The 23,936-nt window shown below is 48.2% G+C and overlaps 1 protein-coding gene across 6 annotated transcripts in view; it reads left to right on the forward strand.

Moving 5' to 3' along the window:
• Positions 1–7,902, forward strand: part of KBTBD12 (kelch repeat and BTB domain containing 12) — a 71,611-nt gene extending 63,709 nt beyond the window's left edge. For 5 of the 6 annotated variants that reach the window (XM_045812434.2, XM_087866727.1, XM_045812436.2 and 2 more), the window contains 2 exons: positions 5,101–5,283; positions 7,554–7,902. In XM_045812434.2, the coding sequence (XP_045668390.2) occupies positions 5,101–5,282 (182 nt within the window). In that variant the 3' untranslated portion in view covers position 5,283; positions 7,554–7,902. Of the gene's footprint in view, positions 1–246; positions 381–5,100; positions 5,284–7,553 lie in introns of those variants that run through there. The other variant, XM_087866729.1, reaches the window with a different exon arrangement.
• Positions 7,903–23,936: the final 16,034 nt, after the last annotated feature.

The following is a 23,936-nucleotide window of genomic DNA, read 5'->3' on the forward strand; positions in this document are numbered from 1 at the left end:
GAATATATCTTTTAAATATGGAAGGAAATTCTCCCCATAGCCTCATGTAAAGTAGTGGGAAATGCCCTCAATAATACTCCTATAATGAATAAAATGGCAAGTAGTTAACATTTCACTGAAGAGCAAGTCAAAAGGAAACAATTCTACAAAGGACTAAAAATATCCTGAGTTTTGGGTTTTCTGATAGTCTGATTGAATTCAAGGATGAAATTTAGACTAAAGTATGCTTCTCAAATTTTTCCACAGAAGCAGCTCCAACACCAGAGATCATCCCCCTAAAACACATGGGGGTGCAACCCAAGGCAGTCTACCACAGATGGAGTTTCTCTGACATCTCATTATTGACTTCAAAAAAATTCATGTGAATTTTTTATTTATTTCATGTAAAATGATGTTTTAAATTGCTTACAATTGGAGGTGTCAGGATGCAGGGAGAGTTTCCTAACTCCTTTAATAGATGCTGTTGCATTAAGTGTGTCTATTTTTGGAAAATTAACTGAATTGAAAAGAGATTCAAGCTCCAGTTTCTTTCCCCTTGTTAGCGTGATAATGTTTCCAGAACTCAAACTCACATAAATACGTAAAAATGCCAACCACTGATTCCTCGCTTTATGAGCTCTACTAAATTAGTAGAAATATAGGACAGCACCCAGGATGGCCCCATGGAGGTGTGCAATGCTGCCAGGTGATTCTGTGTGTCAGGGGTGGTGGGGTCTGCACTGTTCCTGAGAGTTCAAGTTTCCACAGTCAGGCCTGTGTTCTAGTACACTATCTCAGAGTTTTTATACTCAAGAAAACTTGCGGAGCACCTGGGTGGCTCAGTCAGTTAAGCCTCTGCCTTTAGCTCAGGTCATGATCTCAGGGTCCTGGGATTGAACCCTGCAGCGGGCTCCCTGCTCAGTGGGGAATCTGCTTCTGCCTCTCACCCCACTTGGGCTCTCTCTTCCTGTCAAATAAATAAAATCTTTTAAAAAAAAAGAAGGAAAGAAAACTTGCTGGTTGTCTTCTTTGCTTCTTTGCCACTGATGTGGTAATTTTCATTCCACGTAATTAAAGAGATTTCTAGAAAAGATAGTAATATGCATACATGGTTTTAAAAAAAAGAAATGTCTCCTGGGGGCACCTGAGGAGCATAGTCTGTTAAGTGTCTGACTCTTGGTTTCGGCTCAGATCATGATCTCAGGGTCCTGGGATCAAGCCCTACATCAGGCTCCCCACTGGGCATGGAGTCGGCTTGAGGATTTTCTCTCTCTCTCTCTCTCCCACTCCCTCTGCCCCTCCCCCCACATGCTCACTCTCTTTCTCTCTCTCAAATTAAATAAATCCTTTTTTAAAATGTCTCCCCAATAAACACTGAAAAGAGCAGAAGGAAGTAAATTAGTGAAGAAAACTGTCTACTCTGAAATTGTAAAATGCCCCAGCCTACATTAATTTGAATAAGGACACCGGAAGCCTTCACCCAGCTAAAACAAAGCAAAAGAAGAACAGTAAGCCAGGTGTGGCAATGGTAAAAGATGCATTCCAAGAGGATGGCAGTAAATAAGACGGAAAAGGCTGTTTCATCTCAATAGGAGTAACAAGCAAGAAGATGGAACAGCTGTACTGGACACCTGTCATGTTTTACGCACTGGCAGCCTTCCTAGCAGCAGTGCCCACAGCCACAGCAGCCAGCCGTGTGAAGGAGCAGTGGCAGCGCTCTGCCCTGACGGAGTCTCCCGCCAACCCTCCAGCTCTCCTCAATCTGTTGAGCTACCTTCCTTCCAATAAATCCCCATTTTGCTAAAGCCAGCCCAAACTGATTTCTGCTGTTGCTACCAAGAACCCGAACTGATACAACAGGCATGACCCTTCTGCATTTAATAACTTTGAAAACTATGTAAAACAGAAAATTTTACAAATCATAAGGTAAAAGGATAAATCCACAAAAATTGCATGGACTTTAAGATACCGTTCTCAGAAATTGACAGATCAAATAGGTATTTTTAAAAACCTAAAACAAAAAGAGATTTAGAGCTTTGTGTTAATTTAAGCTAATTACAGTTAAATAAGAGTTCAAAATCAGTTCCTCAGTCTCACTAGCTACATTTCTAATTATTCAATAGCGTGTGGGTCTAATGGTTGCTGTATTGGACAGCATGGATTATATAACATTTCCTTCCTCACAGAAAGTTCTCTCGGACAGAGTCAGTGAAAGAAAATGTGATACACACACACGCACATGCAAGCACACACGCGCATGTGCACACGGGGGAAAATTACTCAACCATGAAAAAGAAGGTAATCCTTCCCATTTGCCGCAAGGATGACCCTGGAAGACTTATGCTAAATTAAATAATCTGCACACAAAAAAACCCAAATACTATATACCATCTCATTTATACGAGGAATCTAAAATAGTTCTGTCAAGTTCACAGATGTGGAGTGTGGAATGGTAGTTGCCAGGGAGTCGGAGTAGAGGGAATGGTGATGGTGGTCAAAGGCTACAAACTTTCAGTTATAAGATGAGTTAGTTCTGAAAATCCAATGCATAGCATGGTGACTATGTATTAGTAGTTAGCAATACTGTATTACATAGTTGAAATTTGCTTCAGTGTTCTCAACACACACACACACACACACACGTAACTATGTGGGGTTATGCATGTGTTAATTAGCTTGATTGTGGTGTTCATTTCACAATGTATACTTTAAATGTATATAGTTTTTGTTAATAAACCTCAGAAAAGCTGGGAAAAAAAACTAAATATTCACTTTCATACCTAATTTTGTATTTGTAATTTTGTAATATTTCCTTCAAGAGGACCACCAAATTTGTATAAGATTTAGGCCCCACTTATTGGTCTCATCAATAAGGTGTGAAAAATACAGTGATACCATGATGTCCTCCTTCATTCAACAGCTTAGTAGGTATGAGCACAGGTCTTAAGAACTAGATATCTGGGTGCATATTCTGGTTCTGCCACATCTAACTGTATGCTGTAGGCACAGCACTTAATTGCTGTGAGTTCTTCCTAACCCATAAAACTGGAGTAACAATAGTATCTGCTCACAGGCTTAGTATGTGGACGATATAACACGATGCCTCAAATGCAGCCAGCACATTAAGCACAGTACACAGTATGCATAGAATAAATATCAGCTCTACTATTTTATGGTGTTTGGGGAGTGAAAATTCTTACAGAAAATGCAGGTGAAAAAAGACATTTTCAGGGAAATTAAATCTGAAAGAGTTTGTGGTAGACCTCCTCTACATATGTACTTCAGGGACAGGAAAAGTATGTTAGACGAAAAGTCTAAGACGCAAGAAATAATGAAGAGCAATGAAGTATAAATGTGTGGGTTAATTCTAAATGGGCACTTATTGTATAAAACAATAATGATAGTGTCTTGCAGAGCTAAAAGGTATATAGAATTAAAATACACATCAACAGTAGCTAATAAATTAGGAGGACAGTAAATATAATTAAACTATTCTAAAGCCCTCCAAGAAGAGGGTCAAGTATTGATTGTGTTTAGGTCTTGATAAGTTACGTATGCATGTTTACTTTTTAGGATAACCACCAACAAAATAGAAACAAGGGTTATAACTTCTAAATCAGTAGAGCAAAGGAAATGGAATGATAAAAAATACTCAGCCAATCCAAAAGATGGCATTAAAGGGAAAAGAAAGAACAAGACAAGGACAATCCACAAATGAGGTGGCAGATTTAAACCAAAATATATCAGTGATTGCGTTAAATGTAAATGGACTAAATGTTCCAGTTAAAAGACAAAGATCATTAGAATGGTTCTTAAAAACCTACTTTTTAGAATGTATAGTATCAGTCAAAAGAATGGTGGAACTTATCCTAGAGTAGAAGGATCACTCATAATGATAAATCTATAAATGGTAAAATTTATATGTATTTAATAACTCAAATGTGTAGACTAAAAATTGACAGTACTAAAAGGAGAAACAGACAAATCCACAATATTAGTGGGATGTTTTAACATAGCTCTCTTAGTAACGGGAAGAATAAGTCCACAAAAATCTGTATATACATAGGAGGGTTGGCTAACATGACTCAATGAAAGCATATGGAACACTGCACCAACAACTACAAAATAAACATCTTTTATAAGCATGCATGGACCATTTTCAAACATTGACTTTACTATGCCAGGACTAGGCACTTACACATACATTATCTCCTCTGATCATCATAGAATTGTGAAATAGTCATCTAGGCTGGAAATCTTCCATTTGCCCCTCCAGACTCACTCTGCCCCATTCTCTGTCATGCTCTGTGTCCTGTGAAGTTGACAAACACTGGGTGCGTTCACAGATGCCTTTCTCCTCTCGCTTCTGGTTGGGTTCAGCCAGTGGGAGGCAAAAGCAAAGATTGTTGGGTGAAAGGAGGGTAGAGTCAGGGCATTTACTGTCCCTGCCCCCTTCCTGTGGGGTTGCTGAGGATGGCTGCTCCATCTTCCCTGCCTACGTCTGTTCCTGCCAGGCTGCACTCTTTAGACAGCTGCCCTCTCCAAGTCCAGTACCCATTCCTCCCCTTGCTGCTTCTCAGGTCTAGGGGTGGTAATGGCCTTTGCTGTTCTTAGTGGGTCTTCCTGAACCCTGCCCACACCTTTCCAACAGTCCCTTCACTAAATTCTCTTCAAATCACCCAGTTAGGCTGTGCCATCTGTTTCCTACAAGAGTCCTGGCTGAGTATTAGCATCTCTGTTTGCCTTCAAGGAAACATAAGCTCGGGGAGGTCAGCAACTCACACAAGGTCACAAGCTGTATCTCCCCTCTAGATGTAGAAATAAGGACAATTTCATTCCTAGCTCCCAACATTAATAAATTATCAAATTTAGACAAGAGTATGCCTTGTTAATATGTGAATTATTCAAATAATTTTTGAATGTGAGTTGTGACATGGCTTCTTTTAGTTTCTTGAATGTCAGGGACATTATGTCTTCCATTTGAAGTATGTTTATTCAGTTGTTTGTTCATTAACTTTTGGTGCTTGATGACTTTTAGAGGAAGTTGTTCAATAGAGTGAAGATGACCTCTGCATTTCATACCCCCATGATATTTTGTCTTCCTACTTTGCTCTTTTTCAGATCGACATGAGGTTATCTCCAAAGAAATATTGGAGCTGGACCCATGGGAAAACCAATGGAATGTTGTAGCCATGAATGTCCTCATGCATGACAGTTATGATGTCTGCCTGGTGGCTAGGATGAACCCCCGAGACCTCATCCCCCCACCTTCAGATCTGGTGGAAGAAGGCAATGAGCACTGAGGTCAGTGTTTGCTGTAGGACCTCCTGTTGTGTCTTCACAGGAGGCATTAGGAATAGAGAGAGCCCACAGGCACCAGCCAGTCACCCTGGACATGTGTGTTACACACATAGCAGTCCCTGTGCAAAGCAGTGTGTGCTGGATGCTGTGATAGGGACTGTGCAGTGTCGGTGCTCGGGGACCTCTGGTTGGCTAAGATGGACAAGAGATTATAAGGCCAAATGTGGCAATGTCACAGGAAGAACACAGGGTGAGTGCCATAGGAATCAAGGGATACAGGGACCTCACACTTCTGGGGACTCAAGGACAGCACTGCCAAGGAGCAGGCCTTTTACCAGGGCCTCGGATGGAGAGGAAGAAGCAGCCCCATGGGTGCAGCTCTTGGAGACACCCCAGAAACAGTTGAGCCACTGCCCAGAGCTGGGTTGGATTGCCTGGGCCATAAGCTCTGTTACTGAGGCTGGAAAAGGAGATTGTAGATAAGTGACCAACACCTGGAAAATAAGAACTTCGGACCAGGTCTCTGAGCAGGAGAATCATCTCAACATCTTGTGATGTTAAAGGAAGACTTCTCTCTGTGCTCTGTTCCAGTTTCAGTCTTACAAAGACTTTCTATTCTCATGTAGAACACTCCTCTACTGCAGCAACATTGCCCAAAATGGGGCTAGCGGTAGACCACAAGTTCCTAACAGCCCAGGCACTCAAGCCCGACCACAGTGAGCAGAGAAACTCCACCCTCAGTCAGGCCTGCGTCAGGGACCGATATGGAGAGCTCTGTTGCCCTGGCCCACTCTGGGGGTATCCTGGACTAGACTTATTCAAGCTGCCCTCCAGCACACATGACCCTTTGCAGGTGGCCCTGACCAGGCTCTGGAGTGGAGAACAGAGAAAGCACATCCCTTTGGCTGCCAGCTACCTGCCCTCTTACCAAGCCTTTGCAATATTTTCCCTAAGACTGCAAGTAGGGATGGAGCTGCCTGCTTCAACCCACAGTTGAGCATAATCAGAAAGCAGCCACTCCCAGAATATACTTTAGGGGTGACATTTAAACGACACATGGGGAATCCATCTATTTCACTTGCCAACCATACTTCTGGAAGCACAGTGGATTCAAAAGAGTGCACTTTGATAGCTCTTCCTCGATAACATCTCCAGAGTCTCCCATTGCACAGGGCTCTTTTTTAAACAGGAGTGGTCAGTAAATTCCCTAGACCCTTCCCAGAGGGAGAAAATGCTAGATTGAGACAGCTTTTGTCTGGTGCTGAGCTGTGTGGCCGTGATGACCGTCGGCCCATGTTCCCAGTTTCCAGCTGCTAAAGCAGGCAGAAGAGACAGGTCCACGGAAGCTGGAGCCAGTGGGAAACCTGCTTCTGCCACCATGAAGGGGGTCCTCTCAGACCCAGTGCAGGTTGTCTCCAAGGAAGCCGTGCCTGTCACTTTGCGGTGACATCACTTGGAACCTGCATAGAGCCGAGTGTACTTTTAGGCAGTTATGCACACATCCATTCCCCAGTGTTTACACAGAGGGTTTTAAGAACACTTCTTCCGTGAGTTAAAATGAGCTGACCCTTCTCCCTGACAGAGGCTCATCATCTGTGGGGGTTTTTTCTTGCTGCAAAGGCAGAGCAGTTCCTCTGAGTGGGCTGTGCTTGGCTGTGGCAGCCGTGGTTGCCGAGAGCCCCCACAGCTCTGTTTCCCCGACTTCCTCTTAGCAGAATCACTGCTGCTCCACCCACGAGCACATACTAGAAGCTGCCACACTTCCCGGCATCAAGGAGGCCTGGTCGGTGTGTCATGATACATCTTGTCGATGCACCGGGTTTGAGATCTAGGCTCTAGGGCCAACCTTGCTGCTTCACTAGCTGTGTGATCTCTTGGCAAGATCACCTTTCCAAAGCGTTATTTTCCCCACATGAAGAAACGGCAGAAAAATCATTTTTAGGGTTGGTATGAGGACTGAGTGAGAAAGTGCTGAGCAAAGTGCCCGTCAGATACTAAAACAATGAACAGCCTTTAGCTGCCATTATTTCTAGAAGCATTATTGTCTCCCGCATTTCCCGAAGCACAGCGCCCTCAATGACCCAGTACTTGCGTGGCCTCTTGCGGGGTTGTAGGGGAGCTGTGCATTCGGTGCGAGATGGCCCTTCATTTCCCAGACTCAGCCTCCCCGCTCCTCCAGCTGGTGTGCAGATAAATAAGCAGGGCTTCGCTTTTAGTGTCTAATTTAAGCCCTGGGTGCTTCTCGTCTGACTTTCACATTTTGAACCCTCTAGCCTCCTGTTGTCAGATTGTCAGAGACACAGCTTTGAATTCCTCCCGCTCCAGTGTTCCCCGCACCTGAAGGCCATCTCTTCATGCGGGGACATGTATGTCATGGAGTGCTCCTAGAAAACTCTGACTCTTTGCTAGTTCTTATCTTCGTGAGGCGGGATTTCTGGCCACTGCACACAGAACACAGCAGGGAAACGGTCTGGGTGCCGAGGTTGGCAAGCGGCGGTGGCCGTCAGCACGTCCGGGGCCTGCTGGCGCCCACCAAGAAACTGCCGCTGTCCTCACTGCTTGACTTTATGATGAGCAGATGCTTTCAGTTTGACTTTGCGAAATAAAAATTGACTAATGAAAGATCGCTTTTGTTGTTTTTCTTATTGCAATTCAATGTAGCTTTCTCCTGAAGAAGGGGTTCCTGTGCCCGGGAAGAGAGCTGACTCACCAGAAAATCAGGGGAGCGAGCAAGGCCCAGAGGCCAGGACAAGTGGAGGGGGCCGGGGAGGGCAATAGGTGGCCCTGTTGCTGGGATGGTTGACGCACTGGAGGCTGTCGGGAAAAGGAAATGAGGCGAATCACAAAAGACTTCCAACGCCACACCAAGGAGTGGGTCTCTGCCTTGGCACCCGGGTTTCAGGCAAGGAGGTCCTACGGGAACAGCCCTCCACAGCACAGTGTGGACGGACAGGATAGGAGTAGACACGCGCACGAGTCCCCGTAACAACCCGGGAGCAGGAAGGGTAGAACAGCGAGTCTATTGTTCAGAAATGGAGTGTGTCTAGATGATTCAGAGAGGAGGGAGATGCTGGGGGCTTTTCCACAAGACAATGGCCAGTCAGCCAAAACCAAACACCAGAAAATCTTCTAAGGGGTCATGCCCCTCCAGTAGTGACCCTGAAAGACAGCCACCATCCAGATAGCTTCAGCCGTTCACACCAGGCCCGGCTGGGGATTACCAAGACAGAGGAAAGGCTTTTGGATGTAGTCAAGTCACCCCACTTCTTTGCCAACCCTTGCAGCCCTAGCTGGTCCTCATCCTTGTTTGCAGCCACAGGGAGGAGGTCCCAGCTCATCAGGAAATCCTGCATGAACCAGTTGTGGAAGCCACTCCTTGCACCATGGCTACTGTAACAGGCCATGGGGCACTATCTCCACCCAAGGGACATGGAGGGAAATCTCTGGAGGGACTCATAGAAGGGAAGGGTTTTCTCTGCCGAGTCTTTCCAAGTCCGCGTGCCCCTGGAGCTGCAGCCACTGCCCTGTGGTGACAAGGAAGCAGATGGAGACCTCTGCAGCTGGTTCACAGATGGGGACAGGATGGGGGCATGGAAAGACCCAGGTCCTAGATAACACCCTGGAGCCACCAAATGACCCAGCCACAGGACTCTCTGCTCCACGCCGCTTGTTATGATAAAGGTTCCCAAGTGGTCAGGCTTCCTTGAGTTACTTGCAGCCCAAGATTTCCATACTCCAACCTTCGCCCACCACAGCCACTTTTTCTTGGGATGACATCAGACACCCCTGCCAAAGGGGAGGACTCAGTCAGTGACAGTTGCTGGGATGTCTGGTGACGAAGTATCTTCAATCACTGCAGTGAGATAAATGGCTATTCTGGCCCTTCACAGAAAAGGTCTGCCAACTTGCAGTGCATTCCATCAAATTTTCTTGAAGAAAAATACCGAGCTAAGGGAATATATAAATTATGAAGGAAAATAAAGGCCTATTCCTTTGTTTTCACATCTAAATCATGGTTCTGTTCCATTCTGCCTTCCCTCAACAACATAGCTGAAAAAGAGTGTTCCATATACTTTCTTTTTACCAGCCACATAGTGTGCCATCATAGACTTGCCGTAATTTCTGCAATGAATTACCAAGGGATGGGGACTTCGGCTGCTTCCTCCAGCGGCTATTTGAACAGCTGCTCTATTGCTATGAGCTCTGAACGGGGAGGGATCTGACCTTCTGCTCTATTGCTATGAGCTCTGGCACCAAGTTCCAGGCTGGCGGTTGTTTGAAAGGTGGGCTTTGCATGGTACACGGGCTCTGCATGGTACACGGGCTCTATGTGGAAGCCAGGAGCCTTATAGAGAGACGCGTGGGCCTCCGGCTGTGCTGCACGTGGTCTCAAGCCACGCCGTGGCCTGTGGGCTTATGGACAGACGTGACAGGTAGTGGCCAGGTTGGGGAGCAGAGTGGATTCGTGCCAAGGCTGGTCTGAGCTGCACAGAGAGGCTCAGCAGGAGGGTGAGCGGTCAGCGCTGAGAGGAGAACCCGACGTGCAGCTGTGGTCGCAGCCACCGAGGGAGGCCAGGCCCATCCTGCGGTGCTGAGAGACCCTGCACTGGGTCCCCTCTGCTGCGCTCAGAAAGGGCAACCAGAGCTTCTGGCACCACACCAAACCCAAGGCTCCTCACCCCCGGGGGCACCTCCTTTGGGTCAGATGCATGATCTCAGGCCCAGCAGCCCCACCGATGGCCTGTTTCTCTGCCTTCGCAATGCTGGGGTCTGGAGAGCCCCATGCTGAGGGGAGCGTGCCAACACTGGGCTACAGCATTTGAGGAGTGGGCCCTGGGAGGGCGGACGAGGGAGAGGGCAGAAGCGAGGAATGTCCCCATGGCACAGATCCGACAGCACCCCCCCAGATGGAGCCACTCTCCCCTCTCCCCATCTCCACCTGGTATCACCAGGGCTTCCCTGAATAAAACGAGAGGCCCTCGCCACGGAGAAGCTGCTCGGAGGGGAGCTGCGGGAGGAGGGTCACAGAGCGCCACAAAGCAGTCCACGAAGCTGGTCTTTCCCACTCTTCTGAGCTGTGACGCAGGGCCCTGCCCTCGACGAGCACACGTGCTGGAGGAGGGAAGAACGCAAACACAGTGAAGTGACGTCTTATGAGGGGTTCGGGTCTATACCCCCAGCAGGAAGAGGGCCGTGTAGCTCGTTGTATCCCTGCATTTGTTCTCTGTCGCTGCCAGAATAAATGACCACAAATTTAGCGGCTCGATACGATACAAAGCTGTGATCTCACACTTCGGTAGTCTGGAAGTCTGAAACGGACGCCAGAGAGCTAAGATCAGGGTGTCTCAGGACTGCCCTCCTTCAGGAGGTGAGGCTCTAGGGTCAAACCCACGTCCTTGCGTTTTTCAGCCTCCAGAGGCCGCTGGCATGTCTTGGCTTGTGGTCCCTTCCTTCAAAGCCAAGGATCACATTGCTCTGCCTGCCCCGATCGCCGGCCCTGTCTCCCACTTCTGATCCCTCTCCCACTTCTAAGGATCCTGTGCTGGCACTGAGCCCGCCCAGATATCCAGGATCATCTTCCCATCTTATGGTCAGCTGGCCAGCAGCTTAATTCCCCTTTGCCACGAAACGTTTGATATGCAAGGTTTCCAAAGATTGGAACGTACACATACAGGGGAAACCCTTCTTCTGCCTACCACACTACCTAATGCCTAACAATCCCGTAGAGTACGTGTGCACGACCTGTGCAGGATTTCACAGGCACTCCAATGGTTGGGGGCCCAGGGGTACCAAGGCAAGTGTAATTGCAGATGCATGACCATGAGAGTTGTGGCCTCAGAGACCTCTGTACATCCCTATGGGGATTGGGGGTGAACCGCGAGAAGGAAAGGCCCTCCTTGCCTGCAGGATTATTTTCACTCTGTTTTAACATGAAGCCCCTGATACAAGCCGTAAGACTCAAAGAAGCATAGTAACCACTAACACAAGCCATAACCTAAGTCAAATGCTTCTCTGGAACAAGCAAAGTGACAGAAACTGCTGGGGAAGCCCAGGGAAGAGGACTCTTGGTTTTAGGGGATGCTGGGGGCTCACAGGGCAGGAGACCCTCAGGCTTGGGTTTGCTGGATGGACAAAGAGGAAGGGTGTTCCAGGCTCAGGAGCAGCCTAGGCAAAGGCCCCAGCATGAGAAAGAGCCTGGTGTGTTCTGGATACAGAGAGAAGCTCTGTGCCGACAGTATGTGGACTGGTGGCTGGAGAGGTAGACTGGGACAGGCTGGGAGGGACCCTGGGTGTGGACTCATGGAAGCCAGCATGAGATTTTATAAACATCACTTTGATGGCTACACCTCAGGATGGACAGGCACGGGCCGCCTCGTAGAAGGCTGTTGACAGACTCCAGGCGAGAGGCCAACCACGGTGGAACAGTGAGAATGAGGAGACAGACCCCCACATTGTTCAAGGATTGACTGCACAGTGTAAATGAATAGAAATTTAATTACAGTGTACCACTTGGGTCTGAAGTAAATGATTTTTTAAAAGACAATTGACTGTTTCAAGAAATGGGCAGAAGAATGAACAGACATTTTTCCAAAGAAGACATACAAATGGCCAACAGACACATGAAAAATGCTCGACATCACTCGGCATCAGGGAAATACAAATCAAAACCACAATGAGATACCACCTCACATCAGTCAGAATGGCTAAAATTAGCAAGTCAGGAAACAACAAAGTTGGCGAGGATGAAGAGAAAGGGGAACCCTCCTGCACTGTTGGTGGGAATGAAAACTGGTGCAGCCACTCTGGAGCACAGTATGGAGGTTCCTCAAGAAGTTAAAAATAAAGCTACCCTATGACCCAGCAATTGCATTACTAGGTATTTACCCAAAAGATATAAAAATACTGATTTGAAGGGGCACATGCACCCCAATGTTTATAGCATCAACATCCATACTAGCCAAACTATGGGAAGAGCCCAGATGTCCATCGATGGATGAATGGATAAAGAAGATATGGTATACACACAATGAAATATTACTCAGCCATCCCAAAGAATGAAATCTTATCATTTGCAACAATGTGTACAAAACTAAAGGGTATTATGCTAAATGAAATAAGTCAGTCAGAGAAAGACAAATATCATATGATTTCATTCATATGTGGAATTTAAGAAATAAAACAGATGAACACAGAGGAAAGGAAGGAAAAATAAAATAAGATAAAATCAGAGAGGGAGGCAAACTATAAGAGACTCTTAACTAGAGGGAACAAACTGAGGGTTGCTGGAGGGGAGATGGGTGGGAGATGGGGTAACTGGGTGATGGGCATTAAGGAGGGCACTTGATGTAGCGAGCACTGGATGTTATATGCAACTGATGACTCACTGAACTCTACCTCTGAAACTAAACAAAATAAAAAATTATAAATAAATAAATAAATAAATATAATAAAAGACAATCGACTAAAGTAAAACTGATAACAGTTATTGTGGGTTTTATGACATATGCAGAAGTAAATAATGTAAAAACAACAGAGCAAAGGATAGGAATTGAGAAATAAAGCGTGTGCTGTTAGGAGGGTTTTGTGCTGTATATGAAGAGGTATAATATTATCTGAAAGTAGAATGTAGTAAGTTGACGGTGCATATTGTAAACCCTAGAGCAATTGCAGCAAAATAAAATTTAAAAGTACAGCTAACAATAGTGATGATTAAAGAGAATACTAAAACAATTGCTAGTGCAAAGGAGGCAGGAAAAGAAGGAAAAAGCACAAAGAACAGAAGACAAATCAAAAACGAAGAGCAAGATGGGAGATGTAATTACAAACATACGGATACCTACACTAAATATAAATAAGCTAGACACTCAAATAAAAATTCAGAGATTATCAGACTGGATTAAAAAAAAAGCAAGACTTGGGGCGCATGGGGGGCACAGCGGTTAAGCGTCTGCCTTCGGCTCAGGGCGTAATCCTGGCGTTATGGGATCGAGCCCCACATCAGGCTCCTCCGCTGGGAGCCTGCTTCTTCCTCTCCCACTCCCCCTGCTTGTGTTCCCTCTCTCGCCGTCTGTCTCTATCTCTGTCAAATAAATAAATAAAATCTTTAAAAAAAAAAAAAAGCAAGACTTATCTTGAAATAGAAGACGACAGCAAACTCTAAAAAGATGTTAAGAAGATCTCACCTAATCAGGGCTTCCAACCCCAGCAGGGTATTTCCAGCATCACCTGCCAATGCAAACATAATGTAAGCCACACCTATCATTTAAAATTACCTAACGGCCTCATTAAACGAAGTAAATGGAAATGGGTGAAATGAATTTTAATAATACATTTTGTCTAACTCAATATATCCAAAATATTGTCATTTCAACACATAACCAATATGAAAAAAATGTTAATGGGATATTTTACACTTTTTTTACAAGTCTCCAAAATCCAGTGTACATTTTACTCCTGCTGCACATCTCAGGACAAACCACAGCACAAGTGCTCAATATATTCCCTCTCTCCTTCCCCTCCTGACAGCCATTCACACTGTCCCCAAGTCTCCAAAGAACAATGCAACAGAGACATGCTCACCTGTGTCTACTCAAGGGCCACTGTGAGCGCTCAGGTCCCCCCGACCCCACCCTCTGGGACATCTGGAAGCATGGCGGCCTCACGCTGGCTTCCCCGGCCTCTGCTGGCTCCCTCGCAGTGCAGTGCAGTGCGGCTGCGCAGCCCCCCCTGCCGCAGACACAAGGCTTCCTGGGACCCCACCCCCTCCAGCACTCCCTCACCCCCACCCACCTTTCTAATGTTTGCCTACATGGTGAGATGATACCTCTTTGTTATTTTGACTCTAATTACTAACGAGTTTGGGCTGAGCTACTTTTAAAAGAATTTCTTCCACTTAATGGGCGCCAATAAAAGATTAGCTCGTTGACCGCTCAATGAAGGACTGCAGAATTGTTAAAAAGAACGAAGTGTGTGTGTACCAACTGAGACAGATCATTAAGTGGGGAATCAGGGTGCGGTGCAGAGTGGTGTCCTGACACCGCGTAGACAGCTGTGCACGTGCTCGATGTCATCCCCCCTCCCCATTAACAGTGGTCATCTTTGCAGGGCTCGGATAATAGGGCGTTTTGCACTTATTCTGCCCAAGTGGTTTGCAATCATTATGTGCACAACCTTCAGTCAGAGAAACAAACAAACAAACAAACAAAACAAATGAAGGCACCTGGCAGGCTCAGTCAGTGGAGCATGCAACTCTTGCCCTTGGGGTCTGAGTTCAAGCCCCATGTCGGGCTTAGAGCTTATGGAAAGAGAAGAAAGGAGAAAGGAAAGGAAAGGAAAGGAAAGGAAAGGAAAGGAAAGGAAAGGAAAGGAAAGGAAGAAAGAAAAGAAAGAAAGAAAGAAAGAAAAAGAAATTAAGATACCGGCACACATCCTCTCTAATAGCCAGCCAGCCCCACCAAGAAAGGTTTCTGTCTCAAAAGCAGACCCACCCAGCACTGCCCTCCTGGCCTCTCTTGCTGTCCCGTCCCCAGTGCAGGTAGCTGGGTACAGAAGAAGCAGAGCCTTCGGGGCCACCAGTTCCCACCCCAGCCCCCACACCCTGGCTGGTGGCCTTGGGCACTCCCCTCCCCTCTCCCATCCCTCATGTCCTTATCTAGACAGTAGAACTAATCATTCCTACCTCACTTGCAGGGCTTTGGAGAATTGAATGAGGTGACCTGTGGTCTCCTCTGGGGGGAAGCATTCCCTAACCTGGGGCAGTGGCCCTGGGGGCTTTCTCTACCCATGGCTCCCCAGGGCCACATCCAGCACCCCCAGCCTTTGTGGCCTGAAACTTCTCTGTGCCTCAGTTTTCCCAAAAAGAAAGGTGAGAACAGCATCCGTCTCAGGATAGTGTGAAGGGCAGATGCATTTAGAACTGTGAAGAGATTAGAACAGTCTTCCGTTGCTCTGATTTCTCCAGCTCCCCACACAGCACCAAGCACTCTCCATTCATGCAACACACACTTGCTGAGTATCTACCATGGTCCAGACACTGCTCAGGGACCACCCCTCTCAGTCTCTCCAGACGTGCTTAGGGCACATAGAAAGCTAAGCAAAAGGAAAAAAATAAATGAGAATAAGGGCATCATTAATCCCAGAGAAAATACGCCATTAGTAAGAGAGGAAGGGTAGCCAGAGCTTAGTATGGGCTCAGCTATGACTGGTGTTTGCATCAGTTTCCTGTAATTCAGAGTCTGAGCTGGAATGCATAACTAGAAGGGGAGGAAGAGAGGAGGGCATGGGTGTGGGTGAGGACAAGGACAAGAGGTCCTCAGCAAGCAGGTGCCTTCCGCTCCCACGCCCAGCCTTCTGCATTACTGCAGGATGCCCGAATCACTGAAGAACCTTGGGGAGCAGGACCCAGTTCTCAGGATGAAGAGCCCACAGGTTTGGGGGTATCAGAACCAGCGAAACTCAGAGCTGGCCTGGACGTGCCACAGGCCCAACCTCTCATCCACCAGACCGGGGACCGCAGGCCCAAGCCGGGAGGGACTCGGGAAAGGCCACATCAGGAGCTAGTAGCAGAACCAGACACAAGCTCCACAGCTGAGCCCTGTCCCCACCTCACAGCTGACCCCGTCCCCTCCTCACTCACTTATGGGCACACATATGGCAGAAAACATCGCTGCCTAAAGACCACGAAGCGGCACCAGCTGTGTCCCTTTGGGCCTCTCTGAGCCTCTGTTGCCCCATCTGTAAAATGGGGATATAGCAGTCTGTGCCTCTCAGGGTATGGGGGTTACAACACGCATGTAGATGAAGCATCTAAGGGAGTATCGGCCGACCTGAAAGTTAGGGGTCCGCGTTACCGTTATCCTCCCTCTACCGAGAAGACACAACTTCTGTGCTACAAGCGAAAAAGGCAAGACAGAGAACTAAGTATATAACCTGGTTCCATTGGTGGGATGTGGACAAGGCCATGAGTTAAAAGGTCAGGGTAAATATAAAGCTATAACAAAGAAATTGAACTTTATCTGGTGCATAAAAGGGAAACAAACCCTCTCACCCACTTCAGCATTTCCTTTAAAAAAGTTGAAATTGTAAATGCTATTTCTGTCTCATTGAGACGTGCATAAATCTTTTTTAAAAGCTCAATAAGGGGGTGCCTGGCTGGCTCAGTCAAAGGAGCATGTGAATCTTGATCTCAGGGTCATGAATTTCAGCCCTGCACTGGGTGTAGAGATTACTAGAAAAAATAAGTAAACAAATGTTTTAAAAAATAAATAAATAAAAGCTAAATAAGTTTCTTAACAGTTTTGCAACCTACGACTGGCTTTTTCTTAAGCCAAGTCTCCGTCTCTAAAATGTAAACATCCAGAAGGTTGGTGCCTGTCTCTCCTCTTCCCAGGAGTTTAAAGCGAGGCCCTAAGAGGCGACTGTCTGCTTGTCATGGGATAGGAAGAATTTCACTTCTCCTTTGGACGAGGTCGACTAGCGCGTGTGCAGTGGGCTGTGCCTGCCGGGCTGTAGGAAGGGTAAGCTTTGCGATCTCTTTAGTAGATTGCCTGAGATGCACGTTGCAGTCTAGTTCAGCGCTTCTTATAACAAAACTGTTTTCTTTCTCTTCTCCCTTTGTAAAGAGGTTTTCTGGGTTGACAAGAGACTCTGATTATTTTCCCAATGTTATGTCAGTATGTGTGTGTTTATGCATATATAGCACCGAGTGTGCGTGTATATATGTGTGTGCGTGCGTGTGTGTGTATGTATGTATGGGGGGTGGGGAATGGGGCTATGGGGCAAGATTCCTAAGAAGCTGGTACCGTGCACCCCTCCAGGACTCTGGGCCTGGGAGACTGGGATCAGAGACGGAAGGGAGAAACCATATTTTTAAATACACTCTGTGTGGCAATTGAACTAAGCACATACTTTGTCTTTCAGAAAAATGCATAATTTCCAATCACTTTGTACTGTCTGCTGGAGGTTTTTCTCAATATAATTAACAGCAGTTAACCCAACCGCAGCTCCGTCCAGCACCCTACATGCTTCAGCCATTCAACCTGCAAAGAGCCTGGCAGCCCTACAAGGCAATTGCTGTTCGCGCAGCATTTTAGAGATAGGAAACCTGATGCTTGTCCCAGGTCACAGGGTTGGGGGCACCCTGGGGTCAGATTCACACCCAGACCGGCCCCTGTGTGCCAACCACATGCCGCGTGTCCCTCCAACTCAGGGGACCCGGTGGGAGTCCCCACCGGCTGGTTCCTGGGGACCTACAGCCCTCAGCCCTGCAGCCCTGGCTCTGTGCTGGGAGCCACCCGACCAGACTCTCCCAGTCCAGGGTGTCAGCTCGTCTGGCTCCCCCGCACCCCGCCCAGCGGAGTCCTGCCTGCAGCGGTTGTGGGTCAGACAGGAGCCAGCTGCCAGGAGGGATGTGAAATTCAGGACTCCAGAGCCAAGAACACTAATTACATCAGGCTCCCAGGACGAGGGAGGTTCGAACTGCCAGGATTGCTCTTTGGTTCATTTAAAACCAGGAAGGATGAAGGATGGTAGCATGTTGAGCAGGAAAACCCAGGGGCCACCTGGAAAACAGACTTGGACCTGGTGGCTCCAGCCCCAGACTTGGCGCTCAGGCAGGGAAGGGCTCACTGTCCCGTGCACAAGGGCTGCCCTGCCCAGGAGTCTGGTGCCAAGTAGCAAGGGCCGCACCTCCCGCGCCACCTTCGGGGGTCTTACTGGGCTTGGGCTTCAGGCCACGCCCCTCCCGGGACAGCGGCCCCGCCCCGCCCCTCTCCCGGTGGCCGCGGCTGCGCAGGCTGCGATGGCGAGCGAGAGGCGCGGTGCGTGAAGCAGCTCCTCCCCCTGGTGGCCGCACCGGTTGGCTTCCCGCGATAAGGCGGTGGCCCCGGAGCCCCGACTCCAGAACCGGGCTCGCTCCCCAGGCCCAGGCAGCCACCTTGCAGGTGCGGAGCGCGCGCTCCCGACACAACCCGGACCGCGGGGATCTGGAGAAGCAAGAACAGGAGCGACCAAGTCCCTTAGACATAGTCTAGAAACAGGGTACGGGAAGAAGGTCTACAAAGTGATAAGCAAAAAACGCTGGGGGGGGGGGGGCGCGGAACAAAACCAAAATGGGCACCAGGGACGAGCTCATTTCACAGAAAGGGAAACCTGAACGGCTAGTAAACCAATGAAACGGTGCTCGGCCTCACTAGAATTCAGAGAAAAGCAATCCCCGCCAAGAAGAGATGACTTCGCGCCCCTCCTTTGGCAGAAGGCAGCCGGCAGGGCCGTCCTCACCCCGCCTGGCCCGCCCGCAATGCCCCACCGGAAAATGACGCCCATGTCCCTCAACGGGAAAATGGCCAGGCTGGGTGCATTCGACCCTCTAAGGAAGGTGGAGCAGGCCGGACACGCATATCTGTGTGGCTAATCTCAGAAACGTTATATGGACTGAAAACGAGCAAAGAGCGAAATTATAGATCCCGCATGAAACCACTTACGTAAAGCTTAAAACGTGCAAAATGGAGCTGCCTGTGACTTAGAGATGCGTATGTATGTAATAACAGTAAGTAACACGAGTGACAAAGATTCACTGTGACCTCAGGGTTGTGTGTAGGGAGAGAGAAACACGGTGGAGAAGGGTCCAAAGCAGACTTTGGGTTCATCAGAATGTTTCCCGGGCTTCAGGGATTCCCAACCAAGTACCTGCCACGACAGCAGGATTTTCTCCAGCCAGGCTGAGGTTCACATGAGCGTCTGCTGTGTTGTTTCTACCCTTTCCTGTCTGTTTAAAATATATTTTATAAGCGTACAATATTTTTTTAAAACATGGCTTTGGAGTGGGGCGCACACAGCACTCCCCAGCTCTAACCCCAGCTCCCCCACCGCTGGCTGTGTGACCTGGGCCCAGCCACTGAACCGGCCTGAATCTGCGCTTTCTTTTCTGTATCGGGAAATTAGCAAGACCCCCCCCTGTCAAGAGAAATCCAAGAGTCAGTCGTTGCGCAAATTGTATGGTGCACCTGCCACCGGCCAGGCGCCCTGCGAGGCAGGCACTGACCATTCCAAGCTGGCTCGAAGGACAGGACAGCAGGAGCCCACGGGAGGCCATGAGGGGGGTTCAGATGGCTGACCCCTAGTCTCCTGCCTTGGGATGGTAGGTGGCATCCCAAAATAAAAACTCACCAAGTCCTCTGGCAAAATAGTCGTTTCTTTTTCAGTTCCCTTAAATCCTTCCACGTGTGTCCAGGAGACATCTCCATGGGTCTAATATGGCTTCACATTCCTCCAACACGAGCTCATCTCCCTTTGTACCAGAAAGACTGCAGGCCTGGCCTTGGAGCCTCGGCAGGCAGACATCTAGCAAAAACATAATGGTCCTACAGGTTTCGCCCGCTTTCCAAAAGTAGGGCTTTCCTCCAAAAACTGACAGAAGCCGGAATGGCATGAAGTGAAGGAGCAGTCACCATTCATTTATATGGAAAATTTTGAGCTCTCAGAGGCTTTTCTGATACCTCAGGACGCATCTTGCTAATGGATACGCAGAGGGAATCAAGATAAGGCACAGATGCTCACAGACACAGCTCACAGACACGGGCTTGATGCCGAGATGCTGAGCGGAGTTCCGGGGAAGGCGCTGGGCAGCGCCCGTCCTGCTGCTTGGGACGCTCGCCGCCTCTATCAGCGCTCACTCTGCAACACAAACGCTGAACACTATTGTCACTTTTCACCCTTTCTCCTAAAAGCAAAGGTCCTCTTTGGACTTCTTTCGGTTAGCAAAAAAGGGTTTTAATACCTAGGAGGTCTCTCATAAAAGCAAAGGGGCGCAATGCGGACTTTCAAAAAAGTGGGGGATACTTGCATTTGGTGCTGGCAGCTGGTATTGTTAGATCCCTTCGGTTAGGACAAGTGGCACTGGTTTTCCATTTACCATAATTAAAATTTCCTCTGAAATAAAGGTATTTACATAAAAACGATTTAAAGGAAAATATAAACCAGATAATCTAACATTATTCAGGTGGTGTAATGGATATGGTAGAAATCACAGGAGGGAAACACAAAAGAAGTTCCAGGGAATCCTGGGCTTGGAGAAGCTCTCTCCAAAGAGCCAGACAAAGGGGCTTCAACAAGCAGGAAGAGAGGTGTGCATTTCGGATGAGGAGGACGGGGCACTTTAATTGCATTAAAAATGCAATCCTTGCACTGAAGCCTCTTACGGCAGGCTGACAGAAAGCACCTGGAGACACTCTAACAGTGCCAAGTCCCAGTCAGAAAGTCTAGGCAGAGCCCTGAGAATATGCATTTTCCTGTGCACCCTGCCTTCTAGGCCACCCCAACCCTTTCTCCTCTCTCTCTCCCACCCCTACCCAGACTCTCCCGCAGGTAGTACATGGTCCCTGCCTTGAGAAACACTCCAACAGAAGCCTGTCCCTGTGGCCACTCCCAGTCGGGCCTGTGGGACCTCTGAAAAGGCCACAGTGCCAGAATCTTCTGGGTATGGGCCTGCCATCCCCCCTAGATCATGAGTTCCTTGAGGATGGGGACCAGGTCTGGCCTAGCTTGCCCAGTCTACAACAGGCCTCTATACATGTTTGTGGCAGAGGGAAGGGGCCTCTTGGAGTGACACACTGCTTTGCCTCTGGCTTCTCGGCTTGCCTCTCCTGATGTGGAATTTCCACCCTATGAACGAGCTGGGACAACAGTGACAGGGACCTCATGATTTTCAGCATGTCGTGCCTAAGGCAGAGCCGCTACTCCGCGAGTGGGGGCTACATGGAAGAAAGGAGCCTCTACCTCTCGGCTGCACTCTTCTAGAATTCAGTCTCTGCAACGGGTAGCTGAGGGGTGGGGAGAAGCTCAGGTGCAGAAAAGAGTTAACACTGAAGGCCTCGCTGCTACCTTTGGAAAGGTCTGCTTACGAAGCTGGCCTTGCCCGGCATCTGGGAAGTTGGGTTCGGAAGTTCCCACTCCCCGGACCGATAAGACTGGCTCATCGTGCCTCATTATTTATGCAAACAACATGCTTTACGCTGAACACCTGCTTTCCTTCTCAGAGTCTAGAATTTTGCGACACGCTAGGCAGAAGGTGCCTACCAATCTCCAGTAAAAATCCTGGTCACCGCGTCTCTCATGAGCTCCCCTGACTGGCGGCATCCCTCACGTGTTGTAGGGGACACGAATTGTGTCCTGCGCGACTCCGCTGGGAGAGGACCCTGGGAAGCCGGCGCCTGTCTCCACTGGGACTCCCCCCCCAATGCCTACGCCCTTTGCTGAGTTTGCTTTGTGTGCTTTTCCCCGTAGTAAGTCCCAGCCATGGTATGACTGAGCACCTGCTGAGCTGTGTGCATCCTTCCAGCAAATCACAGAATCTGGGGATGGTCTGGAAGACCCTCCGACACAGGAGTGACAAGTACTGCTGACAGCCTGCCCCTCCCAGGGAGAAACCACAACCTTGAATCGGGAGCTGGGAGGAGTGGGGAACTGGGTTCTGGCTGCCCCACCTAGAGCAGAGCTTCTGTGGTCAAAGCTAAGGGTTGGGGAGAGGGATGGGTCATGGTTCAAATGCCACAGACTCATTGTTCTAACCATGTTGCAGTAGGTTTTCTTGAACAGACGTTTCTTCCTTTGCCATGTGCCCTTAGGACAATTTCCGGAGACTTTAGCTGGTGTCTTGTAAGATTCGCACCGGCCCTGCTGGTTCAGTGGGTCTACGGAGCTCCTCATGCTTCCATCCCAGAAATGGAACTCCGAGCATTTTTTAAATAATCTGAAGTTTTTGAATTGGGGCAAATATATATAAAAATGCAGAGAGTAATGTAACAAACACTTATCTTTGACAAGGTGAACAATTGGCCACATTAGCTTCCCCAAACCCGTTTTTCTCTCTCCCTTCCCCGAGGTGAGCACTCCCCTGAAGTTGACATGAATCCTTCTCCTCCACATTTTTATACATTTACTGCACATATATTATAAACATTAGACACTGTGTGTGGATAACCGTCAACAAAACAGAGCATCATTCTGTGTTTTCACTTCACATACGTATCTGCAACCTGATATTTTTACTCAGCATTACATGTTTGAGATTTTTTTTTTAAGATTTTATTTATTTATTTGACAGAGAGAGACAGCCAGCGAGAGAGGGAACACAAGCAGGGGGAGGGGGAGAGGAAGAAGCAGGCTCCCAGCAGAGGGGCCTGATGTGGGGCTCGATCCCATAACACCGGGATCACGCCCTGAGCCGAAGGCAGACGCTTAACGACTGCGCCACCCAGGCGCCCCTGCATGTTTGAGATTTAGGCACGTGAACCCACGCAGACCCACGGAGGTCTAACTTACCTATCGTAGCCACTGTAAAGTACTCCAGTCACAGCAAATTCAGTCATCCATTTGGCCGCCAAGGTTACTTAATTTACTTCTAGTTCTCTGCCCGTCCCAGCAAAGCTACCTGGTCACCCGCAGGCAGGCCTCCTGGTGGCAGGTGCAGGCGCTTCTCCAGGGCAAATGCCCCGGCGGGGACCACTGAGCTGTGGGCTCTCTGCGTCTCAGGCCGCACTCTGTATTTCCAGATTGAGCCCAGAGTCACTACATCAAGCTAGGACATGAACGGAGCTCCTTCCGGGTGACAGGTGCCTTCCGAGGGTCCACACTAGTAGACACTTTCACCTGTGATTTCTTTAAAGTTCTTGAGCTAAACCAAGATCCCAAAACCAATCGATCACCCAAAACAATGAAGGGGCCCAGACCCTACGAGGGAGTGGCTGCAATTGCTTCCACTGCGCGGTCAGAACCAGCCACGCGCCCTGTTGCATAATCTTCCAACAATGCCCTAAACAGCCTTTTCCACATTTTGCGGTAGATGGATCCGAGGGCCGTGAGGAGCTGTTGGCTGTGAACAGAGCCCAGCCCACAACCGGACACACACCCTGTGGGTTGTTGAAGTGGCACCCTGGGAAGAAGGAAGGAGAATGTGAACCCAAAGTGGCCAAGTTCACCTGCCAAGTAATAGCTCCCACTGGAATACAGCTGATCAAAAATAGTTACTCACACCTCCTACCAATAGACCTACTCCTAGGAGTGTATGTTTTTTAAGGAAAAGAGTGTGTATATCTACCGAGCAACATGTACAAAGGTGTTGATGTCACTTTTCATGATAGCCCAAACCCGGCAACTACCAAAATGCCCGTAGATGATAGAGTGGATAAATATACTGTAGTATGTTCACACAACGACATACTAGACAGCCAGAAGAATTAATAAACGAACGGCGCCTGGCTGGCTCGGTCAGGGGAGCATGGGACTCTTGATCTCAGGGCTGTGAGTTCAAGCCCCACACTGAGGGTAAAGATTACTTTAAAAATTAAAAAAAAAATTAAAAATTAAAAAAATAAAAAGAAAGGAGTCTTTTAAACAATAATTAATAAACTATAATTACGTGCAGTCGAATGGTTGAGTCTCACAAACACGATGCTGAGGGAAGAAGCCAGACACGAGCGAGTACGTGCAGTACGACTCCGTTCCTGTAAAGTCTGACAATAGGCAGAACCACTCTCTCGAAAGAGATTGGCAAACTACGACCCACAGACCAAATCCTGCCCAAGACTCTGTTATAAATAAAGTTTTATTGAGACCTAGCCAAGTCCATTCATTTACTGTGGCCCACGGCTGCTTCCGGG

The sequence above is a fragment of the Ursus americanus genome, chromosome 14, assembly GCF_024610735.1.
Source record: "Ursus americanus isolate L20-20 chromosome 14, mUrsAme1.1.p, whole genome shotgun sequence".
NCBI classification, from domain to species: Eukaryota; Metazoa; Chordata; class Mammalia; order Carnivora; family Ursidae; genus Ursus; species Ursus americanus.